This window comes from Pseudophryne corroboree, chromosome 5, assembly GCF_028390025.1.
Source record: "Pseudophryne corroboree isolate aPseCor3 chromosome 5, aPseCor3.hap2, whole genome shotgun sequence".
Lineage (NCBI taxonomy): Eukaryota > Metazoa > Chordata > Amphibia > Anura > Myobatrachidae > Pseudophryne > Pseudophryne corroboree.
In genome coordinates, this window is record NC_086448.1 from 107,733,802 (window position 1) to 107,757,058 (window position 23,257).

Below are 23,257 nucleotides of genomic sequence, written 5' to 3' on the forward strand. Positions count from 1 at the left end.
ACAGTAGGAGGTAAATGTACAGTGGGAAGTAAATGTGGCAGATTGGTAGGCGGTAAATGTACAGTAGGAGGTAAATGTGGCAGAGTTGGAGGTAAATGTACAGTAGGAGGTAAATGTGGTGGAGGTAAATGTAAATGTACAGTAGGAGGTAAATGTGGCAGAGTTGGAGGTAAATGGCAGAGTAGGAGGTAAATGTGGCAGAGTTGGAGGTAAATGTACAGTAGAAGGTAAATGTACATTGGGAAGTAAATGTGGCAGATTGGTAGGCGGTAAATGTACAGTAGGAGGTAAATGTGGCAGAGTTGGAGGTAAATGTACAGTACAAGGTAAATGTTGCAGAGTTGGAGGTAAATGTACAGTACAAGGTAAATGTGGCAGAGTTGGATGTAAATGTGGCAGAGTAGGAGGTACATTTACAGTAGAAGGTAAATGTGGCAGAGTAGGGGGTAAATGTACAGTAGGAGGTAAATGTGGCAGAGTTGGAGGTAAATGTACAGTAGGAGGTAAATGTGGCAGAGTTGGAGGTAAATGTACAGTAGGAGGTAAATGTACAGTAGGAGGTAAATGTGGCAGAGTTGGAGGTAAATGTACAGTAGGAGGTAAATGTGGCAGAGTTGGAGGTAAATGTACAGTAGGAGGTAAATGTACAGTAGGAGGTAAATGTGGCAGAGTAGGATGTAAATGTGGCAGAGTTGGAGGTAAATGGCAGAGTAGGAGGTAAATGTACAGTAGAAGGTAAATGTACAGTGGCAAGTAAATGTGGCAGATTGGTAGGCGGTAAATGTACAGTAGGAGGTAAATGTGGCAGAGTTGGAGGTAAATGTACAGTAGGAGGTAAATGTGGCAGAGTTGGAGATACCGTATATACTCGAGTATAAGTCAACCCGAATATAAGCCGAGGCACCTAATTTTACCACAAAAACCTGGGAAAACGTATTGACTCGAGTGTAAGCCTAGGGTGGGAAATGCAGCTCTAGCCGTACACAGCCCTCATAGTGCCAGATGTGCCCCACAGTGCCAGATGTGCCAGATATGCCCCACAGTGCCAGATATACCCCACAGTGCCAGATGTGCCAGATATACCCCACAGTGCCAGATATGCCCCACAGTGCCAGATGTGCCAGATATGCCCCACAGTGCCAGGTGTGCCAGATATGCCCCACAGTGCCAGGTGTGCCAGATATGCCCCACAGTGCCAGGTGTGCCAGATATGCCCCACAGTGCTAGATACTTACCCTCCGTCGCTCCCGCGCTGAATTCTGAAGGAGGGACACTGAGAGCGCAGCGCGCGGCTCTCCTGTGTCCTTCCTGCGTCTCCGGCGGCGGCGTGTATTAAAGGAAGTGCCAGTTCGTGTACTTCCTTTACCACACAGACGCCGCTGCCGCCGGAGATGCAGGAAGGACACAGGAGAGCCGCGCGCTGCGCCCTCTGTGTCCCTCCTAATGCTGACTCGAGTATAAGCCGAGGTGGCATTTTCAGCACAAAAAAAAGTGCTGAAAAAATCGGCTTATACTCGAGTATATACGGTAAATGTACAGTAGAAGGTAAATGTGGCAGAGTAGGAGGTACATTTACAGTAGAAGGTAATTGTGGCAGAGTAGGAGGTAAATGTACAGTAGGAGGTAAATGTGGCAGAGTAGGAGGTAAATGTACAGTAGGAGGTAAATGTACAGTTGGATGTAAATGTGGCAGAGTAGGAGGTAAATGTACAGTAGGAGGTAAATGTGGCAGAGTAGGAGGTAAATGTACAGTAGGAGGTAAATGTGGCAGAGTAGGAGGTAAATGTACAGTAGGAGGTAAATGTACAGTTGGATGTAAATGTGGCAGAGTAGGAGGTAAATGTACAGTAGGAGGTAAATGTGGCAGAGTTGGAGGTAAATGTACAGTAGGAAGTAAATGTGGCAGAGTAGGAGGGAAATGTGTCAGAGTTGTAGGTAAGTGTACAATAGGAGGTAAGCAGATATTTCAATGTTCCTTCTTTTAAACTGCTGATATTTTGGTCCATATAATGAATATTAATGTTTGAATCTCATAAATCAACTGACAGTACAGTAACTCTATTTTGAATAAACAAACAAGGAGACGATAAACTTGTCCAATATTCACACATGATGCATCTTTGGCAAGTAGACAAAGCAGGGTCTATCTTATATTAAGGTTATTAGTTTTAGAATAGTAAAATCTAGGTCTGTCAGAAAGTAATGCCAGGTCTATCTTTAGGCTCTTACATTTTTTTCCTGATTTAATTTTCAGATTTCTTGTGGTCAATACTAAAGTTGGATTTGGAACTGTGTCCAAAATTTTTACATTGTGTATTGATTTCCTGATCAGTAAACATAATATGTCTTATATTATGCACCTCAGTCAATATTTTATGTAGTAAAGACGGATGATATTAGGGAAGCCAATCCCGGGCCATTTTTTCAATCCCGGGTATCGGGATTGAAAAATGGCCAATCCTGGGATTCCCAGGATACCTGGGATTGACTTTTAGCTATGTGGCCGCCCCCTCGCCCCACCCCGCCCTGCACACATAACTCACCATATACGGGGGCGGGTGGGGAACAACCTCTGATCTCTCCTGGCGGCTCCCTGCAGCAGCTGACGGTGCATTGTGACCTCTGGCGCTGCGCTGGGGAGCCGGAAGGAGGAAGCCGGGCAGCGTCTGAGCGTCCTGTGGACGCTCAACGTTGATCCCTCAATTCTCGGGATTGGATCCCGGTCATTTTTGGCCCTAAATCCCAGGATCCCGCCGATCCCGGGATTGGCCACCATAGATGATATGTCTTATTAAGGAATCTTTGGGGTAAATTTACTAAGATGGGAGTTCTATTTAAGATGGGATGTTGCCCATAGCAACCAATCAGATTCCAGGTATTATCTTCTAGAAGGTGCAAGGAAAATTAGTAGAATCGGATTAGTTGCTATAGGTAACATCCCATCTTAAATAGAACTCCCATCTTAGTAAATTTACCCCTTTGTAGTAACAAAACAAATTGTCTCGTACTTCATAACAAATTGTCTCATACTTTTGGTAGTGTCTTGATATAAAGAGGTTGCCTTTTAGAAATGCTATATAGACAGTCCTAAAATGAGCTGTAACCAAATCCCGATCTTTATCTTTCTCACCTAATGTCCCTCCTCATTTACTGGCCACATCTTTTCCCACAGAATATTCCATAGTTCTACAAGTCCTTTAAAATGATGAAAAATATGGTGATACTTCCCAGTTGGATTTTATACCCCAGTCTGGTAAATGCAGTGCTGCAGGTACAGGCCGATACTGCGTACTGATAAGAAATTGAAAGCTGGTATGAATTACCACCGGCCCAACCAACTTACTTGCAGCCGCTGTGTGTCCGCACAGAGGAGAGCCTAGCACACGCATCTCCTGTCCCTCAGTGTTCAGTCCAGTCTCCGGTGGTGGTGGTGGTGTGTATCTCAAATCAGGTGCCAGTTCGTTAGCCAGTCAGAGTTCACGGAATAGCAGTGGCGGCTCCTGATTGGCTGCCGGACCGCAAGCTTTGATTCGCTCACGAACCAGCGTCTGATTTGAGATACACGCCGCCGCCTGGAGACAGGACTGAACACTGAGGGGCAGGAGAGGCACGCGCTGTGCTCCCTCTTGGACACATCAGCAGAGCCGGCCCCATGCAGCAGCAGTGAGTTGCACTGCTGGAGGCATTTGTGTATCTGGCACTGCACTACTGGGGGGCATATGTGTATCTGGCACTGTACTACTGGGGGCATATGTGTATCTGGCACTGCACTACATGTTTGTATATGGTACTGCACTACTGGGGGCATATGTGCATCTGGCACTATTGGGGGCATATGTGTATCTGGCACTGCACTACTGGGGGGCATATGTGTATCTGGCACTATTGGGGGCATATGTGTATCTGGTACTGCACTATTGGGGGCATATGTGTATCTGGCACTGCACTACTGGGGGCATATGTGTATATGACACTGCACTACTGGGGGGGCATATGTGTATCTGGTACTATTGGGCGCATATGTGTATCTGGCACTATTGGGGGCATATGTGTACCTGGCACTATTGGGGGCATATGTGTATCTGGCACTGCACTATTGGGGTCATATGTGTATCTGGCACTGCACTACAGGGTCATATGTGTATCTGGCACTGCACTACTGGGGGGGCATATGTGTATCTGGTACTGCACTACTGGCGGGGCATATGTGTATCTGGTACTGCACTACTGGGGGCATATATGTATCTGGCACTGCACTACTGGGGGGGCATATGTGTATCTGGCACTATTGGGGGCGTAAATGTATCTGACACTATTGGGGGCATACATGTATCTGGCACTATTGGGGGCATATGTGTATCTGTTACTGCACTACTGGGGAGCATATGTGTATCTGGCACAAATAGGGGCATATGTGTATCTGGCCCCATATGTGTATTATGCCCCCATTTTCATTGACCACGCCCTGTGTGGCATGTGGCCACATCCATTTTTGGCGTGCGCCCACAGTACCACTAAGAAATTTTTTCTACTTGCATCATAATATCATAATCATACTGTAAATGACATTATGTTTCTCATGTACTGTACATCTCATCCCACACAGCTGATATAACATTATTCCACCTCACTTAGGGCCTGATTCTGAGTCGGACGCATCGGCGATATCGGCTGCAGTGGAAAGATGTATTTTATAAGTGCATACATCAGAGCTGCACGCAGCATATGCCCCAGTTTTGTTCACATAGTCACAATACAGATTTGGTCGCACAGTATTAGTAATGTGAGGGGTGTTCCTAGATGCTGACTCAGAGGTAACAGGAAGGATGGCTAAAAAGATGCACAGAGATGTTGCAGCTTACGGAAGTGCTGCAGGCCTCATGAAGGCGTATCACTGAAAGCAGTTGCGTACACAGAGACGCTGAACTGCTCACACAGGAGAATCTGCTATAGTACAGGTGAAAGTTTGTAAAGATGCACCAAGTAGAATTTCAGCGACTCTGGGCAATAACAATGGGCATCTCAGTCTTTACACATTCGAACGGATGGCTATACATAAGGAAAGTGCTTTGTGGCAGCATTAGTGTTAAGCAGCGAGTGTGACTACGGCAGAGGATGCCTCCGACTCTAAACTCACAATTGATTCTTCCTTTTACCTCACTCCGTTTATCTTTACCTATAAAACAAAAATGATAAAATGCTGTCTCTAGCCCTCTTCCACCCCTTGTACATTTTATGTATCCCATTAAGTTGAACTCACTTGCTCTAATAAAAGTAATCCAGGCTGCATTTTGACCATTCATCCGTTTTTCTTGGTGTGCTTGTATGCAACGTCCTGATGAATAGAGCAATGCTCTGCGTGCGGCCATTTCTCTTACCTGAGCAGTCAGAGGGCCTAATTCAGACCTGATCGCAGCAGCAAATTTGTTAGCTAATGTGCAAAACCATGTGCACTGCAGGGGGGGGCAGATATAACATGTGCAGAGAGAGTTAGATTTGGGTGGGTTATTTTGTTTCTGTGCAGGGTAAATACTGGCTGCTTTATTTTTACACTGCAATATAGATTTCAGTTTGAACACACCCCACCCAAATCTAACTCTCTGCACATGTTATTTGTTATATCTGCCCCACATGCACTGCACATGGGTGGTCATTCCGAGTTGTTCGCTCGCTAGCTGCTTTTAGCAGCATTGCAAACACTAGGCCGCCGCCCTCTGGGAGTGTATCTTAGTTTAGCAAAATAGCGAACGAAAGATTAGCAGAACTGCTACTAAATAATTCCCTGCAGTTTCTGAGTAGCTCCAGATCTCCTGGTTTGACGTCTCAAACACGCCCTGCGTTCGGCCAGCCACTCCCCTGTTTCTCCAGCCACTCCTGCGTTTTTACCTGGCACGCCTGCATTTTTTAGCACACTCCCGCAAAACGCTCAGTTACCACAGAAACGCCCCTTTCCTGTCAATCACTCGCCGATCAGCAGTGCGACTGAAAAGCGCCGCACGAACACCAGCAAATCTACTAAGGTTTGTGTTAAATAACTTAGCGCATGTGCTCTGCGTACCATGCGCATGCGCATTTAGCAACAAATTGCAGCATAGCGAAAATCGGCAACGAGCGAACAACTCTGAATGACCACCATGGTTTTGCCCAATAGCTAACCAATTTGCTACTGCGATCAGATTTGAATTAGGACTTGAGTACATTTTTATACACAAGACTTGTGTGGTAATTCAGACTACATCGCAGCAGCGATCGCAGTCTGAATTCCTTTGTGGAGTGCACACGCGCATCGGCCGCACCGCGCGTGCGCACTCCGGGAACCCAGTGATATGCTATCAGCATCTCACTGGTGCGATCGCCTATGCCTGATTGACAGGCAGAGACGGTCACAGGGCGGGGGCTTGCCAACTACGCTAGAACGCCGTTGGAGGGGCGCGGTCTGGATAACAGAGGCGTGTCCGGATTTTGTACCTGTGCAGGGGGGCAGAGCCAGACATGCGGGGTGAACTAGCCCTGTGCTGGGCGTCCCCCCGCATGTCTGTGAAACTGATCATAGATGTGCTAAATTTAGCACATCTACGATCAGCTCTGAATTAGGCCCTGCTCCACTTCTGCAACCCCAGACTTATTTCAGGGCCAAGCAGGAGATTTGTCTATATCCTGCAGTTAGATTTACTGGACAATTTGGAATTTTAGCTACAGTATGTTTTCAGGTAATCGATTAACACACTTCAAACACAAACTATGTTTCGTTCTGAGCGCATGAGTGATGTTTAGCTGCGACATAGATGACGTATTCACATAAGAAGCAGAAACAGGTGGTTAATGTATCAACGATTTCTAAGCTGCGCTCCGTTACGGCTGCAGTCACACGGGTAAATATTGATGTTTGAAAGAAAAAATATAATTACAAGTGTAAAAAGTATTTTTCAATTTTTTTTCCAGTGTTATTATTGAGGCCATTTTTAGAACTTGTACAAAAAAAATGTTTTGTGGTTAAAAAAAAAAAAAAAAAAGTTTTGAGCTCTGGACTTTTTACTGCAGGATCTTTCTCACCAAGGAATTCTGAAATATGAAAAAACTTGAAATTTTCCAAAAATGTTGCTGCACTCTAGGGCCAGCAAAAAATGGCTGAATCAGTTTCACTTTTCCTTGGCCTGCCCCATCGAGAACTCCCATAGCTCCACTGTAACAGTTTCTTAGGTGAAAAGGACGTCATTCTTTTCATATTAAAAACGCCTCCATGGTACATCCTAATTAAAACCGTGAATGTCTAATTACTTAGCAAGCCTTATTCACCTTGATTCATTTCTATGATTTGGTCTGTATGGGGTCAATTTACTTGCCATCGATGCCCAATATCTACTGCGTGTGTATACCACACTTATGATATCCCTGATATTGCATATTTTTGCATGTACGCGTGATGGGCTGTGAACAAAATACACAACTTTGGGGAGGTTTGGTGTGCCATTGCTGCAATGCCTTTGCAACAGCACATTATAGGCATTGGCAGCAATTCGATCAACCCGTACGAGTCATCCTGTAACTAAATCTTTTATTAAACAACCGAGAAAATGCTGTCAGTATATTTAATAGTAATAACATTAATTATTGTCTAAAGCAGGAGTGGAAGAAGGCATCACTGGGTTCAACAGAAAATTTTAGGGGATGGCCCCACTCAGCACTTCTGAGGATTCGTGGGGACCAGTGTATACATAGTCCACTGCAAATATACCTGCCCCAGAGCATCCATTAGGTAACAAAGCTTTAACCACTCTAGCCTACTCTCTTAGATCATCTGGGAGTCACTGACCCATATCTCGTTTATGTCCTAGTGACCTGTGCGTGGGGCAGGATGACTCTTTTCTCAGCGAATCACGTCGTCACAGCACAGTACCTCCTCTGTGCCATGCTGTGATTTGCGGCATTGCATATTGGGTGCGTAGGACCTCCCCGACAGTGGCCATCTGACTGACCTCATGGCAGCAGCACGCCATATAATGGTGGAACTATTATCCTAAAAACACTACAGGCTATCATCTAACTCATTGTCCGGCTGCTTTGTGTCTGTGTATTGAACAAATTCTTAAACTATCCCAGTCAAAAAATTGTATAAAACAATTAACATAATAAAAATAGTTTTCATTGTTCCATATGTAAGTTCCTCTTACTACATCTTTGCGTTCAGAAGCACCAACTCTTAGGTGTCTATCACTAAAGCGTACTTCAATGATTTGCTTTCAGCTTCTTTTACTGATGTTATAGTTGATGAGCCCAGTAATGAATCGCTTTAGTCAGTAAACTGTCAGAGTTGTAGATCACTTGAAGTAATTTCATTTCATTTCCCTAATGAGTAATCAGCATGCAGTATTTTGGGGTAATCTGGCATGTGCTACAATGTCTATAATGAATACTGCCAATAAGAACAAGCCTGTCAATCCTAAACATCCCTTCATTTATTTACAGTATAGTCTTCAATGGGGATGCATCTGTACATCAATACCTTTCTGTAAGCCTGAGACCTAAATTACCCCCAGGGTCCCATAAAAACACAGACACAGAAACAACTGACACATAGGGGGTAATTCCAAGTTGATCGCAGCAGGAACTTTGTTAGCAGTTGGGCAAAACCATGTGCACTGCAGGGGGGGCAGATATAACATGTGCAGAGAGAGATAGAGTTGAGTGTGGTGAGTTAAATCTGCAATCTAAATTGCAGTGTAAAAATAAAGCAGCCAGTATTTACCCCGCACAGAAACAAAATAACCCACCCAAATCTTACTCTCTCTGCAAATGTTATATCTGCCCCCCCCCTGCAGTGCACATGATTTTGCCCAACTGCTAAAAAAATTTCCTGCTGCGATCAACTTGGAATTACCCCCATAATACAATAATTTGTTTGATGTGTGCTAGAATTTAATCACCCAGGAAAAGGGACAGTCCACAATCTGTGTTGCTGGAACAACAACTCAAAGATGCTCCCAAATAAATAACTTGAAAATATATATATATATATATATATATATATATATACACTGTCCTCGTGATCCGGCTCTCCTTTAGATGTGATTGCTGCACCGGGTGCCTCCGTAATGGATGAATCATATATACTGCAGCCGTGGCACTCCTGGTGTCTGACTTAAAAAAACTCTCATGCAGGCAAGTCTAACGTGACGACGTTTCAATTACTTTTATTTAGAGACCTGAGGAAAATGACTAAATAAAAGTCATTGAAACGTCGTCACGGTAGACTTGCCTGCATGAGAGTTTTTTTAAGTCAGACACCAGGAGTGCCACGGCTGCAGTATGTGTATATATATATATATATATATATATATATATATATATATACGGGAAGTCCCACACTCTCACCCAACACAGGTAACGGCTGGGGTGCCAAATCAAAGTCTGATCCAATCATTGGGTCAAACTCATAGTACAGTACAGTGTTTCTCCACATATCAGTGGAGAAAGATAGCACTCTCCAGACTTGTTATAGTATAAGTAATAAAGTCATTTATTCAAAAAACTTGGTTCCATGTATTCTTCATGTCACAAAGTATATACAGAAGGGGCTCACCAACGTTTCGGTCCTGTTTTCGGACCTTTCTCAAGGTATTCGCCAGTCAATCAGTACAGAGTCAGGTAATCGGCAGTATCAATGACAACATCAAAAACGGAACCAGGATCTGCATATTGCCTCCCAGGCCCCCTATATATACCCAGGAGCTAATGAATGAATATGTCATGTGCCCATATGGCCGCGGCATCACTTCCGGTATTACCGGAAGTACCATGCCGTCAGCCGCATTATAAGTGAACAACATATGAGTTAATGGATAATGTAAATAATACAGACCCCCTTAAGCAGCCTAATCGGCCGCTTCGGTGCCTTCAGCGGTCAGCCGTACAGATTCCCTGGCTGAGCCGCTGGTCCCCATGGTAACGTGCGATACCGCTGCGTCACTTCCGGTCTAAACCGGAAGTCGTGCGTTCCACCAAGTGGAACTTGCGTTTCAAGCCCCGATTAGTACATACAGGGGGTCATGCGTTCCACCATGTGGAACTTGCGTTTCAGGCACAAACTAGTGCATACAAGAGGCGAGGTTGTTACACTCATAACTGGGCACTAGGTAGAAACTATTATACACTAATAGAATAATACAATATATAAATATGCGATTGGTATACTGGGGACCTGGAGAGTCACACATAGTACATAAATGAAGACCAAATCATTACATACATATTAGTGTGCGCTACGCGCGTCACACCCGTGCAGAAAATACTGGTGAGGTATAGAGAGTATGATTTTATGTTACTATATATAGAGAAATTTTATGTTAATATATATAGAGAAATTATATCCTTCTATATGATTAACAAAATGTTACAAATACTCAGGGCGGAGGGAATGTCCACAAAGTTCAAAGCAGAGTAAGCATCATAATTTTTGTGGGCACATCCGGTGGCCCAGTGAGGACCTACGGTGTGCCCGTCGTATATAGCCCCCTGGGGCAGTGTTATATTAATCCTTAACAAGTGTTGCCACCTATCTATTGTATAAGATTGGGGCAACGCTTTGTTGGTGATTCGTACATAATTAGTACATATTTTGCAACATCGCTGTAGTCCATATCGGGATGCCTCCAGTGGGCTGGGTTGAATCTTAATCAGGAGAGTCTTATGGCTATAGTCCTTGATCACTGCTCACTTAACCCAGGAATATTGAGAGGGGGTTATTTTCATTCATCCCTCTGGGGGAAATAGTATCTAGTCTGTGAATCCAGAAGCTTTCTCTTCGTTTCAAAGTCATGATGCGGTCTCCGCCGCGGGTGGGTGGTGGTACCCAGTCAATAAGTTTACACCTGAGGTTGGATACCTGGTGTTGGTGTGTCAAAAAGTGCCTCGGCACGGGTTGTTCTGCCTTCTTAGATTCAATGGCCTGATGGATGGTAGTCCTATGATTTACCATCCTATCACGGAACCTTCTTGATGTCATCCCGACATAATATAGCCCGCAAGGGCATATAAGAATGTAGATTACATGGTCCATCAGACAGTGTAATTTGTACTTAATCTTTATTGTACGTCCAGAATGTGGGTGCGGGAAGGTAGGTCCGGTGAGCAAACTTCGGCATGTGGTGCAACCGGTGCATTTATAACATCCTGGTTTCTGCTCCTGCAGCCATGTTGTCCTATTAGGAGCGGTCGGGTTCGCGGTTGGTCTCAATAGGAGTTGTTTGAGGTTCGGTGATTTACGGTATGCCATCATTGGAGGTCGTGTATTTTTTGCCTTTAGTGATGCATCTGATGTAATAATAGGCCACCTCTTGCGGAGGGCTTTATTGATGTTACCTGACTGGTTATCGAAGGTCGTGGTGAAGACCATCCTGTTGGTGTTGGTGGTTGGGCTTGCGGGCACGATGTTGGTACTTGTGTCAGTGATGTCTGATGTTGTAAATTTTACACAGGCTTTATGTAGACATCGCCGTATACAGCCGTCCGTGTATCCACGTTCTCGGAATCTCCGCGACATATCGTCCAACTGTTGTTCCATGTTCAATGGATTGGAGTTATTCCGCATGACTCTCAAAAATTGGGAAATAGGTAAGTTTTCTTTAAGTGCTGGTGGATGTTGGCTAGTGGATAAAAGGAGGGTGTTCCTGTCGGTGGGTTTCCTGAAGAGCGTCGTGTTGATCACATGGTTTGTTATGGAGACCGTGATATCAAGGAAGTGAATTTGGTGGTCATCAATCTGGTGTGTGAATCTCACCGGATTTTCCAGTTCATTTAGCGCCTCAACCATCCGGTGAAACATCTCAGTCGTCCCAGTCCAGAGGATAAAGATGTCGTACGGCTGACCGCTGAAGGCACAGAAGCGGCCGATTAGGCTGCTTAAGGGGGTCTGTATTATTTACATTATCCATTAACTCATATGTTGTTCACTTATAATGCGGCTGACGGCACGGTACTTCCGGTAATACCGGAAGTGATGCCGCGGCCATATGGGCACATGACATATTCATTCATTAGCTCCTGGGTATATATAGGGGGCCTGGGAGGCAATATGCAGATCCTGGTTCCGTTTTTGATGTTGTCATTGATACTGCCGATTACTTGACTCTACTGATTGACTGGCGAATACCTTGAGAAAGGTCCGAAAACAGGACCGAAACGTTGGTGAGCCCCTTCTGTATATACTTTGTTTGTGACATGAAGAATACATGGAACCAAGTTTTTTGAATAAATGACTTTATTACTTATACTATAACAAGTCTGGAGAGTGCTATCTTTCTCCACTGATATGTGGAGAAACACTGTACTATATATATATATCTATATCTATATATCTATATATATATATATATATATATATATATATATACACATACAGTGCATCCGGAAAGTATTCACATCGCTTCACTTTTTCCACATTTTGTTATGTTGCAGCCTTATTCCAAAATGGAATAAATTCATTTTTCCCTCAAAATTCTACACAAAATACCCCATAATGACAACATGAAAAAAGTTTTTTTGAGATTTTTGCAAATTTATTAAAAATAAAAAAAATGAGAATTCACATGCACATAAGTATTCACAGCCTTTGCCATGAAGCTCAAAATTGAGCCCAGGTGCATCCTGTTTCCACTGGTCATTCTTGAGATGTTCCTACAAATTGGAGACCACCTGTGGTAAATTCAGTTGATTGGACAGGAAATGGGGGGTCATGCAGATCTGATCGCTGCTGTGCGTTTAAACACAGCGGGCGATCAGGTCCTCACTGCGCATGCATATGCACCGTAATGCACACGTGCGTCGGACAACAACAACGGGCATTGCCAGTCAGCGACGGGATGGTGCAAAAAATCCGATTGCACGGGTGTTCACAAGGGGATTGACAGGAAGAAGCCGTTTGTGGGTGGCAACTGAGCGTTTACAGGGAGTGTCCGGTAAAATGCAAGTGTGCCCAAGCGGTGTCAGGAAGGGTGTCTGACACCAGGTCCAGCCCCGATCAGCCTGATTCTATTGCACTGGAGGAGTAAGTCCTGGGCTGCGCACAGACTGCACAAAGTGAATTTTAGCAGCTTGGCATACACATAGGAACGCACACTTGCACTGCGAATATACACTCCCCCTGGAGGCGGCGACTATCTGAACGCAGGACAGCAAAATTAGTAGCCCAGCGAAACGATCTGAATGACCCCCTTGGAAAGGCACACACCTGTCTATATAAGGTCCCACACTTGACAGTGCATATCTGAGCACAAACCAAACATGAAGTCAAAGGAGTTGTCTGTAGACCTCCGAGACAGGATTGTCTCAAGGCACAAATCTGGGGAAGAGTACAGAAAAATATCTGCTGTTTTGAAGGTCCCAATGAGCACAGTGGCCTCTATCATCCATAAATGGAAGAAGTTTAGAACCACCAGGACTCTTCCTAGAGCTGGCCGCCCGTGTAAACTGAGTGATCGGGGGGAAAAGGGCCCTAGTCAGGAAGGTGACCAAGAACCCGATGGTCACTCTGTCAGAGCTACAGCATTCCTCTGTGGAGAGAGAGAAGAACCTTCCAGAAGAACAACCATCTCTGCAGCAATCCACCAATCAGGCCTGTATGGTAGAGTGGCCAGACGGAAGCCACTCCTTAGTAAAAAGCACATGGCAGCCCGTCTGGAGTTTGCCAAAATGCACCTGAAGGACTCTCAGACCATGAGAAACAAAATTCTCTGGTCTGATGAGTCAAAGATTGAACTCTTTGGCGTGAATGCCAGGCGTCCTGTTTGAAGGAGACCAGGCACCACTAATCACCAGGCCAATACCTTCCCTACAGTGAAGCATGGTGGTGTCAGCATTATGCTGTGGGGATGTTTTTCAGCAGCAGGAACTGGGAGACTAGTCAGGATAGAGAGAAAGATGAATGCAGCAATGTACAGAGACATCCTGGATGAAAACCTGCTCCAGAGCGCTCTTGACCTCAGACTGGGATGATAGTTCCTCTTTCACCAGGATAACGACCCTAAGCACACAGCCAAGAAATCAAAGGAGTGGCTTCAGGACAACTCTGTGAATGTTCTTGAGTGGCCCAGCCAGAGCCCAGACTTGAATCTAATTGAACATCTCTGGAGAGATCTGAAAATGGCTGTGCACCGACACTTCTCATCCAATCTAATGGTGCTTGAGAGGTGCTGCAAAGAGGAATGGGCGAAACTGCCCAAAGATAGGTGTGCCATGCTTGTAGCATCATATTCAAAAAGACTTGAGGCTGTAATTACTGCCAAAAGTGCATCAACAAAGTATTGAGCAAAGGCTGTGAAAGCTTATGTACATGTGATTTCTTAGTTTTTATTATTAATAAATTTGCAAAAATCTAAAAAAAAACTTTTTTCACATTGTCATTATGGGGTATTGTGTGTAGAAGTTTAAGGGGGAAAAAATTATTTATTCCAATTTGGAATAAGTCTGTAACATAACAAAATGTGAAAAAGTGAAGCGCTGTGAATACTTTCCGGATGCACAGTGTGTATATATATGTATGTGTATGTATGTATGTGTGTAGATATATATATATATATATATATATATATATATATATATTTTAGTGATGAGCGGGTTCGGTTTTACTCGGTTCTCAAAACGGCATCTTATTGGCTCACGGATGTAACGTGTTTTGGATAGCCAATAAGATGCCGTTTTGAGAACCGAGTAAAACCGAACCCGCTCATCACTAATATCTATCCTATCTATCTATCTATCTATCTATCTATCTATCTATCTATCTATCTATCTATCTATCTATCTATCTATCTCTCTTGGGGGAAAAAAGGATAAGGTATTTTAAGCGACCCACGGTGTCATAAAAAATTGGAATACTAAGCGTTTTTTATATAAAAGTAATTACAGTGGTTTATTATAGCACTAACAAAATTCACAGAGTACAATCGCCTACAAGACTACACATGTGCATATTAAAAACCAGAAAACTAAAAGGTAATAGAATAAATGAAGCATAAATAACGTCATAAAAAAGAGAGGAATAAATAGCTTAACTTGTGAGGATGGGTTAAATCAAGTAGCACCCAATGCGTTTTCGATTTAACCCATCCTCACATGTTAAGCTATTTATTCCTCTCTTTTTTATGATGTTATTTATGCTTCATTTATTCTGTTACCTTTTAGTTTTCTGGTTTTTAATATGCACATGTGTAGTCTTGTAGGCGATTGTACTCTGTGAATTTTGTTAGTGCTATAATAAACCACTGTAATTACTTTTATATATAAAACGCTTAGTATTCCAATTTTTTATTACATCGTGGGTGCTTAGAATACCTTATCCATTTTTCCAATATCCATTTTAAGCACCCATACCAATGCATAGCCTATTTAAGGTATAGCAGACGCCCTATGATATATAGGGAGTGTCAATAAGGAGACAATACTTATTATCATCTTATGGTCTAACTACAGGTTGAGTATCCCTTATCCAAAATGCTTGGGACCAGAGGTATTTTGGATATGGGATTTTTCCGTATTTTGGAATAATTGCATACCATAATGAGATATCATGGTGATGGGACCTAAATCTAAGCACAGAATGCATTTATGTTACATATACACCTTATACACACAGCCTGAAGGTAATTTTAGCCAATATTTTTTATAACTTTGTGCATTAAACAAAGTGTGTCTACATTCACACAATTCATTTATGTTTCATATACACCTTATACACACAGCCTGAAGGTCATTTAATACAATATTTTTAATAACTTTGTGTATTAAACAAATTTGTGTACATTGAGCCATCAAAAAACAAAGGTTTCACTATCTCACTCTCACTCAAAAAAGTCCGTATTTCGGAATATTCCGTATTTCGGAATATTTGGATATGGGATACTCAACCTGTACTAGTGTTTTTAGTGGATACTGCATCTTGACGCTGTTATCCCTCTCTGTACACATATATATTTATCTAAATGAGAAAGCTCTAACTCACTCACTAACTGACTGACTCATCACTAGTTCTATTACTTCCGGATATGTTATGAAGCTGAAATTTAGAAATTTTACATAGGTATTCTTCAGATGGGAAATAGGAAAACGACGTAATTAGAATTGTAATAAACCTCCCCTAAGAGGATGAAAAGGGGGTTGACATAATGACGTCATTACCAATGCGTGGCTTGCTTTGCATAAACGATAACGCCCAATGGACAATCGGATCAACATTTGGATTGCACACCCAGTGTGTAGAAGTTTATAAACTACAAAAATGTAAAAGCCCTCACTCACTAACTGACTCATTGCTAATTCTCTTACTTCCCGATATTTTAGGAAGATGAAATTCAACATAGATATTCTGCAGGTGGGAAATAGGAAAACTATGTAATTAGAATTTTAATAAACCTCCCCTAAGGGGATGAAAAAGGGGGTTGCCATAATGACGGCATTACCGATGTGTGGCTTGTGTTGCGTGAACGATAATGCCAAAACAGACAAATTCATAATTTGGATTGCACCTCCAGTGTGTAGAATTAAATAAACTACAAAAATGGTCCTGTTAGTTTTTACCGTATCTGCTACGGGTGCTCCTAGTGTAACGCCAAGAACCATGGATTAATATTTACTTACATTAAGATGTTTCATATTTACATCTCTATAGATTTACCAAACTATTAACACTCATTTATATTTAAAATCAGAATCTCCCGTGCAAAGTGCGAAGAATGGGTACAACAGCCAATATATATATATATATTTTTAATCTTCTAGTAGTATACAATTTGCAATATTTGTTAAAAGGTGATACCAGATTAACTTTTTGTTTTAAAGTAGCGATTGACCGTTGGTGATTTATAAACATATATATGTATTGTACCCTTTAAGGAACATTAGTTTACAGTATGTTCTGTGCTACCCGATCTATGATTGGCTGTACAGTACAAAGCCACGAAATTTTACATTGTGCACACAGTGCTAAGTCCCTCCCATGACCAAACGTGTCAGAACTCGTTTTATTAGGAACTCGCATAGTTAGAGACACATGCAGCAATGTAGAGAGATGGAAGTGCATTGTCTGTGCTTAAATGCGTTCACTGGAACTGATAAATACTGAGGAGTACAACAAGTACAATACAGCTAGCATTCTGTAGTTTAGATGCAATAATGTTTAAAATGCACAAAATGTACGTAGCGTCAAATCTCTCGTGTAACTTTTTTTGTGAATCACCAAACCTTGTAATCATTATACAGTTAGCACTATGATTGTCAACACAATATACTGTAGCTCTGCCGCTAAAAGGAACAATGAAAGAATGTGGAAACAGAATCTTGATAGAGCATTTGTCTTGAGTGCTCGGAACGTTGGGAATCTGTGTCCCACTCACTGCCGCTCTGTACAGTGAGTGAGCTGGTTGTTGCCACATATATCTGCCAATAGTGCACACAGCAGTACAAGGTTAGGAAGAAGGGTTTTGGGTAGGCTAGTATTTCATAAGTGCTAGTCACATCCTGGATTTTGTGATACAGCCACGCCCCAACATGACGTGACCATTGTGCACCTGTTCTGATTCCACAAATTGGAATGTTGGGTGGTATGAGATAATGAATCAAGTAGCTGTGGTCCCATGTGAATTATACCGTACATCTAAATGTATTTTTTGTATATGAGCCATATTATTATTATTATTTTATTATTATGGCTTGTCATAGATATGTAACTTCCTCATCAATACATTGAGCATAACCTTTTTTCATGTAAACTAATGACAGTCTTATGGCATTTATAATCTTTAGTTTGGAAAATACGCCATTAGTGTACAGTATGTTCCCTATATGTCAGTTACTTCTAATTCACACCTGCTACAGTATGTATGTCTTATTATGCAACTTAACTGGGCAAGCAATTTCCCCACAACCTGAAATATGAGTTAGATTTGGTTGTGGTGTGTTCAAACTGAAATTTAAATTGCTTTGTAAAAATAAAGCAGCCAGTATTTACCCTGCACAGAACCAAAATAACCCACCCACATCTAACTCTCTCTGCACATGTTATATCGGGATGCGGTCAAGATCCCGGTGGTCGGAATACCGACACCAGGATCCCGACCGGCACAATCCTCACATATTCTTCCTCTGTGGGTGTCCACGACACCCATAGAGGGAAGAATAAATTAGTGTGCCCGCAAGGGGCTGCGTTGTGCTCGCCCCCCTGTCGGGATTGTGCCAGTCGGGATCCCGGTGTCGGTATTCCGACCGCCGGGATTCCGTCCGGCGGTAATACGTACTGATACCGAAACATCTGCCCCACCTGCACTGCACATAGTTTTGCCTATTAGAGAAAGATTTTGCTGTTGCAATCAGTTCTGAATAAGACCCTTTGTTAAGGTGGGTACACACTGGTAGATATATCTGCAGATCAATTGGGGACTGACGTCATAAACTAGGCGGGCGTGTACACACACGCCCGCCCTGTTCAGCTGTCAATCACCGCTGGCTGCCGCCGCAGCATGTGTACGGGCGGCCGGCTGGTCGCCCGTACACACACAGTGATGCGCCAATATATCGGTAGATATATTGGCCGTTGGCTGTGCTGCGGGGCCGACGCAATATGTCTGTGAACGACAGAGTTCACAGACATATCGCCCGTACACACTGTCCGACGGACCAGCGATATATCGGCCGTTCAATAGTTCCATCAGACTAGAATGATATGGACTTGAAATTCACAGTCCTGGATGTATAGCCAATTAACAAAGATATGCTAATATAATTACCTGACTACTTATTCCCCTTGGATGTGGCTTGTTTAGGACAGGAGGACAATGGCCTTTGACTCTTCTTGATCAATGTTCATTTATCTTAATTATTTGAGATTTAGTAGGATTGTATTAAGTTCTGGATTTCTGAAAGCAATCTAAAAAAATCTATAGGTTGCAAAGGAATAATGTATTACTGGCCTTATTTTTTTGTATGAATTATTTCATTATACTTCTTGCTGGACAGTGGTAAGTACTTGGTAGGGGATAGCATGGTCCTTTGCTGTCCCCATAATCTGGCATTTAGCTTCTTTTCTATTCATGTGAACCACCAAAAGTCCTCTATTCTGACCAAGCAGATAAAACCACTGTACTGTGTTACTGACTATACAACCTTGACTTTACAGATCCACAGAAGAAGGTTGGTATTTATATGCGGACAGTTCCAATGGAGAATTTGGTCATACAACTTACATCATGACTCCCATTATTTCCAATACTGGACCTGAGTGTAAACTGACATTTTGGACCTATATGAATGGTGCAACTGTAGGATCATTACAGGTTGGTAAATACAGTAATTATTTTTAAAAAGGCTTTAAAACTGTATGTTTTTTTTCTGATCCTGCCACCCAGCTGTCCTTGATTAATGTGCTTGGCACGACCTTTCCTCAGTTCTGTAATGAGCCTAGCCCCCCTGTGCAGATCCATTTCCCGGTGCTTTCCCCTGTGTGTTTCAGTTTGAGGTTAGATCTAATTATTGATAAAACATCAAGCTGTAAAATAGGGAGTCTGATATATCGGAGTGAAGGACCGTATTTAGGCCCTCATTCCGAGTTGATCGCTCGCTAGTTATTTTTTGCAGAGCAGCGATTAGATAGTCGCCGCCCACGCTTTGCAAGTGTGCGATCGCATGTGCAGCTGAGCGGGACGAAAATGTTTTTTGCCGTTTCTGAGTAGGTCTGAACTTACTTCAGCCTGTCCGGTCCCGGAATTGACGTCAGACACCCGCCCTGTAAACGCCTGGACGCGCCTGCTTTTTCCTTACCACTCCCAGAAAACGGTCAGTTGACACCGATAAACGCCTTCTTGCGATCGGTTATGCGAATGGATTCGTCTCTAGAAGCACTGCACAGCAACGATGCTGTTTGTACCCGTACGACGCGCGTGTGCATTTCGGTGCATACGCATGCGCAGTAGTAACCTGATCGCGGCGCTGCAAAAAACGGCAATGAGCGATCAACTCTGAATGAGGGCCATAGGGCCTAATTCAGATCTGATCGCCGCAGCAAATTTGTTAGCTAATGGACAAAACCATGTGCACTGCATGAGGGACAGTTATAACATGTGCAGAGAGAGTTAGATTTGGGTGGGGTGTGTTCAAACTGAAATCTAAATTGCAGTGTAAAAATTAAGCAGCCAGTATTTACCCTGCACAGAAACAAAATAACCCACCCAAATCTAACTCTCTTATATCATGTTACATCTGCCCCACCTGCAGTGCACATGGTTTTGGCCATTAGCTAACAAATTTGCTGCTGCGATCAGGTCTGAATTAGGCCCTTAGTTATTCTGGCTGAACCTTTCAATTATCAGTAAGTCTGGCCATTCTGACGAGAGGGGCTGGGCTGAGGCAGTATTGTAAAATGGAGAATCTTGACACAAGTCTACAGAGGATAGTCCGATCATGTCACGAAGAGATCTATCACAGGGAGAATTTGAATAAAGTTCCTCTTTTTGTGGTGATTTACATTGCAGGTCATCTAATCTACAAAAAAAACACCATATAAATCATAGGCAAAGTCACAGTGGTTTCCAGTTGCCTGGAAATCCCCTTCCCCACAACCTAGCCAAAGGCCACTACGTGTAATATAAAGGGTGGAATGGAGCTGCTGCTCATGCCCAGTGGCTGCAGATTTCTTACCAAGTCTGCTGTGACTGTGGAGCTCAATTATCGCACAAGACAGAGACTCTGGTAAGTGGCTCACCATGATCATTGGGCGTGCATACAGTATATCCAGTGGTGCAAGTAGAAAAAATGTCTTACAGGCACTGTGTGTGCGCCAAAAAATGGGTGTGGCCAAATGTCACATGGGGTGTGGCCAATGAAAATGGGGGCGTGATACACATATGGGGGGGAGGGGCAGATACACATATGACCCCAATAGTGCCAGATACACGTTGCCCCACAGTGCCAGATATACATTGCCGCACAGTGCCAGATATACATTGCCGCACAGTGCCAGATATACATTGCCGCACAGTGCCAGATATACATTGCCCCACAGTGCCAGATATACATTGCCCCACAGTGCCAGATACACACTGCCTCACTGTGCTTGATACACAAATGCCCCCAGAGTGCCAGATATACATTGCCTCACAGTGCCAGATACACATTACCCCACAGTGCCAGATACACAAATGCCCCCACTGTGTCAGATATACATTGCCCCCCAGTGCCAGATACAGAAATGCCCCCACAGTGCCAGATACAGAAATGCCCCCACAGTGCCAGATATGCCCCCAGTGCCAGATACAGAAATGCCCCCAGTGACAGATACACGTCCCCCCAGTGCCAGATATGGCCACAGTGCCAGATATGCCTCCAGAGCCAGATACACATGTCCCCACAGTGCCAGATATGCCCCCAGTGCCAGATACACATGCGCCCCCCCCCCCCCCAGTGCCAGGTACACATTTCCCCCCAGTGCCAGATATGCCCTCAGTGTCGGATATGCCCCAGTGCCAGATACACATTTCCCCCCAGCGCCAGACATGCCTCCAGTGCCAGATACACATGTCCCCCCAGTACCAGATATGCCCCCAGTGCCAGATACAGAAATGCCTCCAGTGTCAGATACACATTTCCCCCCCGTACCAAATATGCCGTCAGTGTCAGATATGCCCCCAGTGCCAGATACACATGTCCCCCCAGTGCCAGATATGCCCCCAGTGTCAGATATACATTTCCCCCCAATTCCAGATATGCCCCCAGTGTCAGATATACATTTCCCCCCAATTCCAGATATGCCCCCAGTGTCAGATATACATTTCCCCCCAATTCCAGATATGCCCCCAGTGCCAGATATGCCCCCAGTACCAGATACACATGTCCCCGCAGTGCCAGATATGCCCCCAGTACCAGATACACATGTCCCCGCAGTGCCAGATATGCTCCCAGTGCCAGGTATATATTGCCTCTCCCCCCCACTTGCTGCTCACCGCTGCTGCTGCTGTCCTGTGTGTGTGTGAGGGGAGCAGAGCGCAGCGTGCGCCTCTCCTGCCCCTCAGTCTCCGGCGGGTGCGGGTGTCTTCGTTCAATTCAGCGCCGATCCGTGAGCCAATCAAAGCTTGCGGTCTGGCAGCCTTGGCTGGCGGTCCGCAAGCTCTGATTGGCTCACGTGCGGCGCTGAATTGAACTAAGACACTGAGGGGCAGGAGAGGCGCAGGCTGCGCTCTCCTCCCCTCACATCAGCGGCGGTCAGCAGCGGAGGGAGGGACGGAGCGGCAAGGAGCGGCTGCCCGTCGGCGTGGGTACGGCGTACCCACGGCTAAATTCTTCAGGGTACGCCGTACCTGCACACTTGCACCACTGAGTATGTCTGAAGTACTGTATTACATAAACTGCACTTTGTATGGAGCGGACTGTAGCTTGTTAAATGCTAATTATGCATCCTTTATGGGCTGGGGACAATCAAACAAACATTTGGAAACCCCACTCCAGAAATCATGTGTTTGCCCCTGTAATACCCCTTTCAGACATCCTCCAAAATCCCAGGTTTTGGCACATGAATGCGCATCAACCTGGGATTTTGGTTATGTCTGGAAGGGGTATTACAGGGGCAAACAAATTGCAATTTACCAGTGTTTTTTTACCGGGATTTAAGTCCGAGGTAGGCAACCTGGCTTAGGTCTCAATGGTGCGACCCAGGAATTTACTCCCGGGTTGCACCTAGATGCCTCTAATTGGCGTTTAGACTGCCTGTAAGGGGTGGGGCAGCCTGCAGGGGACGGGGGTGTGCGGAGGGGCCGTGCTGCAGTGAGTAGTAGAAGCAGCCGGCGCAGCCAAGCAACAGAGAGGCGGCCTGTTGTGATGAGGTCTGGTGTGTGATGTGTATGTGTGTATGAGTTTGGCGTGTGTGTGTATGAGTTTGATATGTGTGTGTCAGAGGCGGATTTCCCAAAAGCCAACACAAGCGGCCGCCTAGGGACCCACGGACCCTGGGGGGCTCGTCTGCCGCCTGACTTTTTTTGTGTAGGGAGTGATCTCCCCTAGCTCACTCTCTGAAGTCATGCAGTTCTCCTGATTTTGGGAGGACCACATTAGGGAAAAGCCGGGTGCCTGCTCTATGATAATGAGCAGCAGCAGCAGAGACTATCCTGCTGACAGTGGGGTCAGAGGAGCTTGTGCTGAGCTCAGATTGGTGGAGCCCAGCACATGCTCATCTGACCTGAGCAGGGGGCGGGGCTACAGTGGCATGTTCAGCTTTTCTCCTGGC

At 44.3% G+C, this 23,257-nt stretch overlaps 1 protein-coding gene across 1 annotated transcript in view; it reads left to right on the plus strand.

The window, feature by feature from the left end:
* MALRD1 (MAM and LDL receptor class A domain containing 1) overlaps positions 1-23,257 on the plus strand; it is a 1,363,691-nt gene that overhangs the window by 502,041 nt on the left and 838,393 nt on the right. The window contains exon 20 of the mRNA XM_063925153.1: positions 19,163-19,319. Coding sequence (XP_063781223.1) covers positions 19,163-19,319 — 157 coding nt within the window. The remainder of the gene's footprint in view (positions 1-19,162; positions 19,320-23,257) is intronic.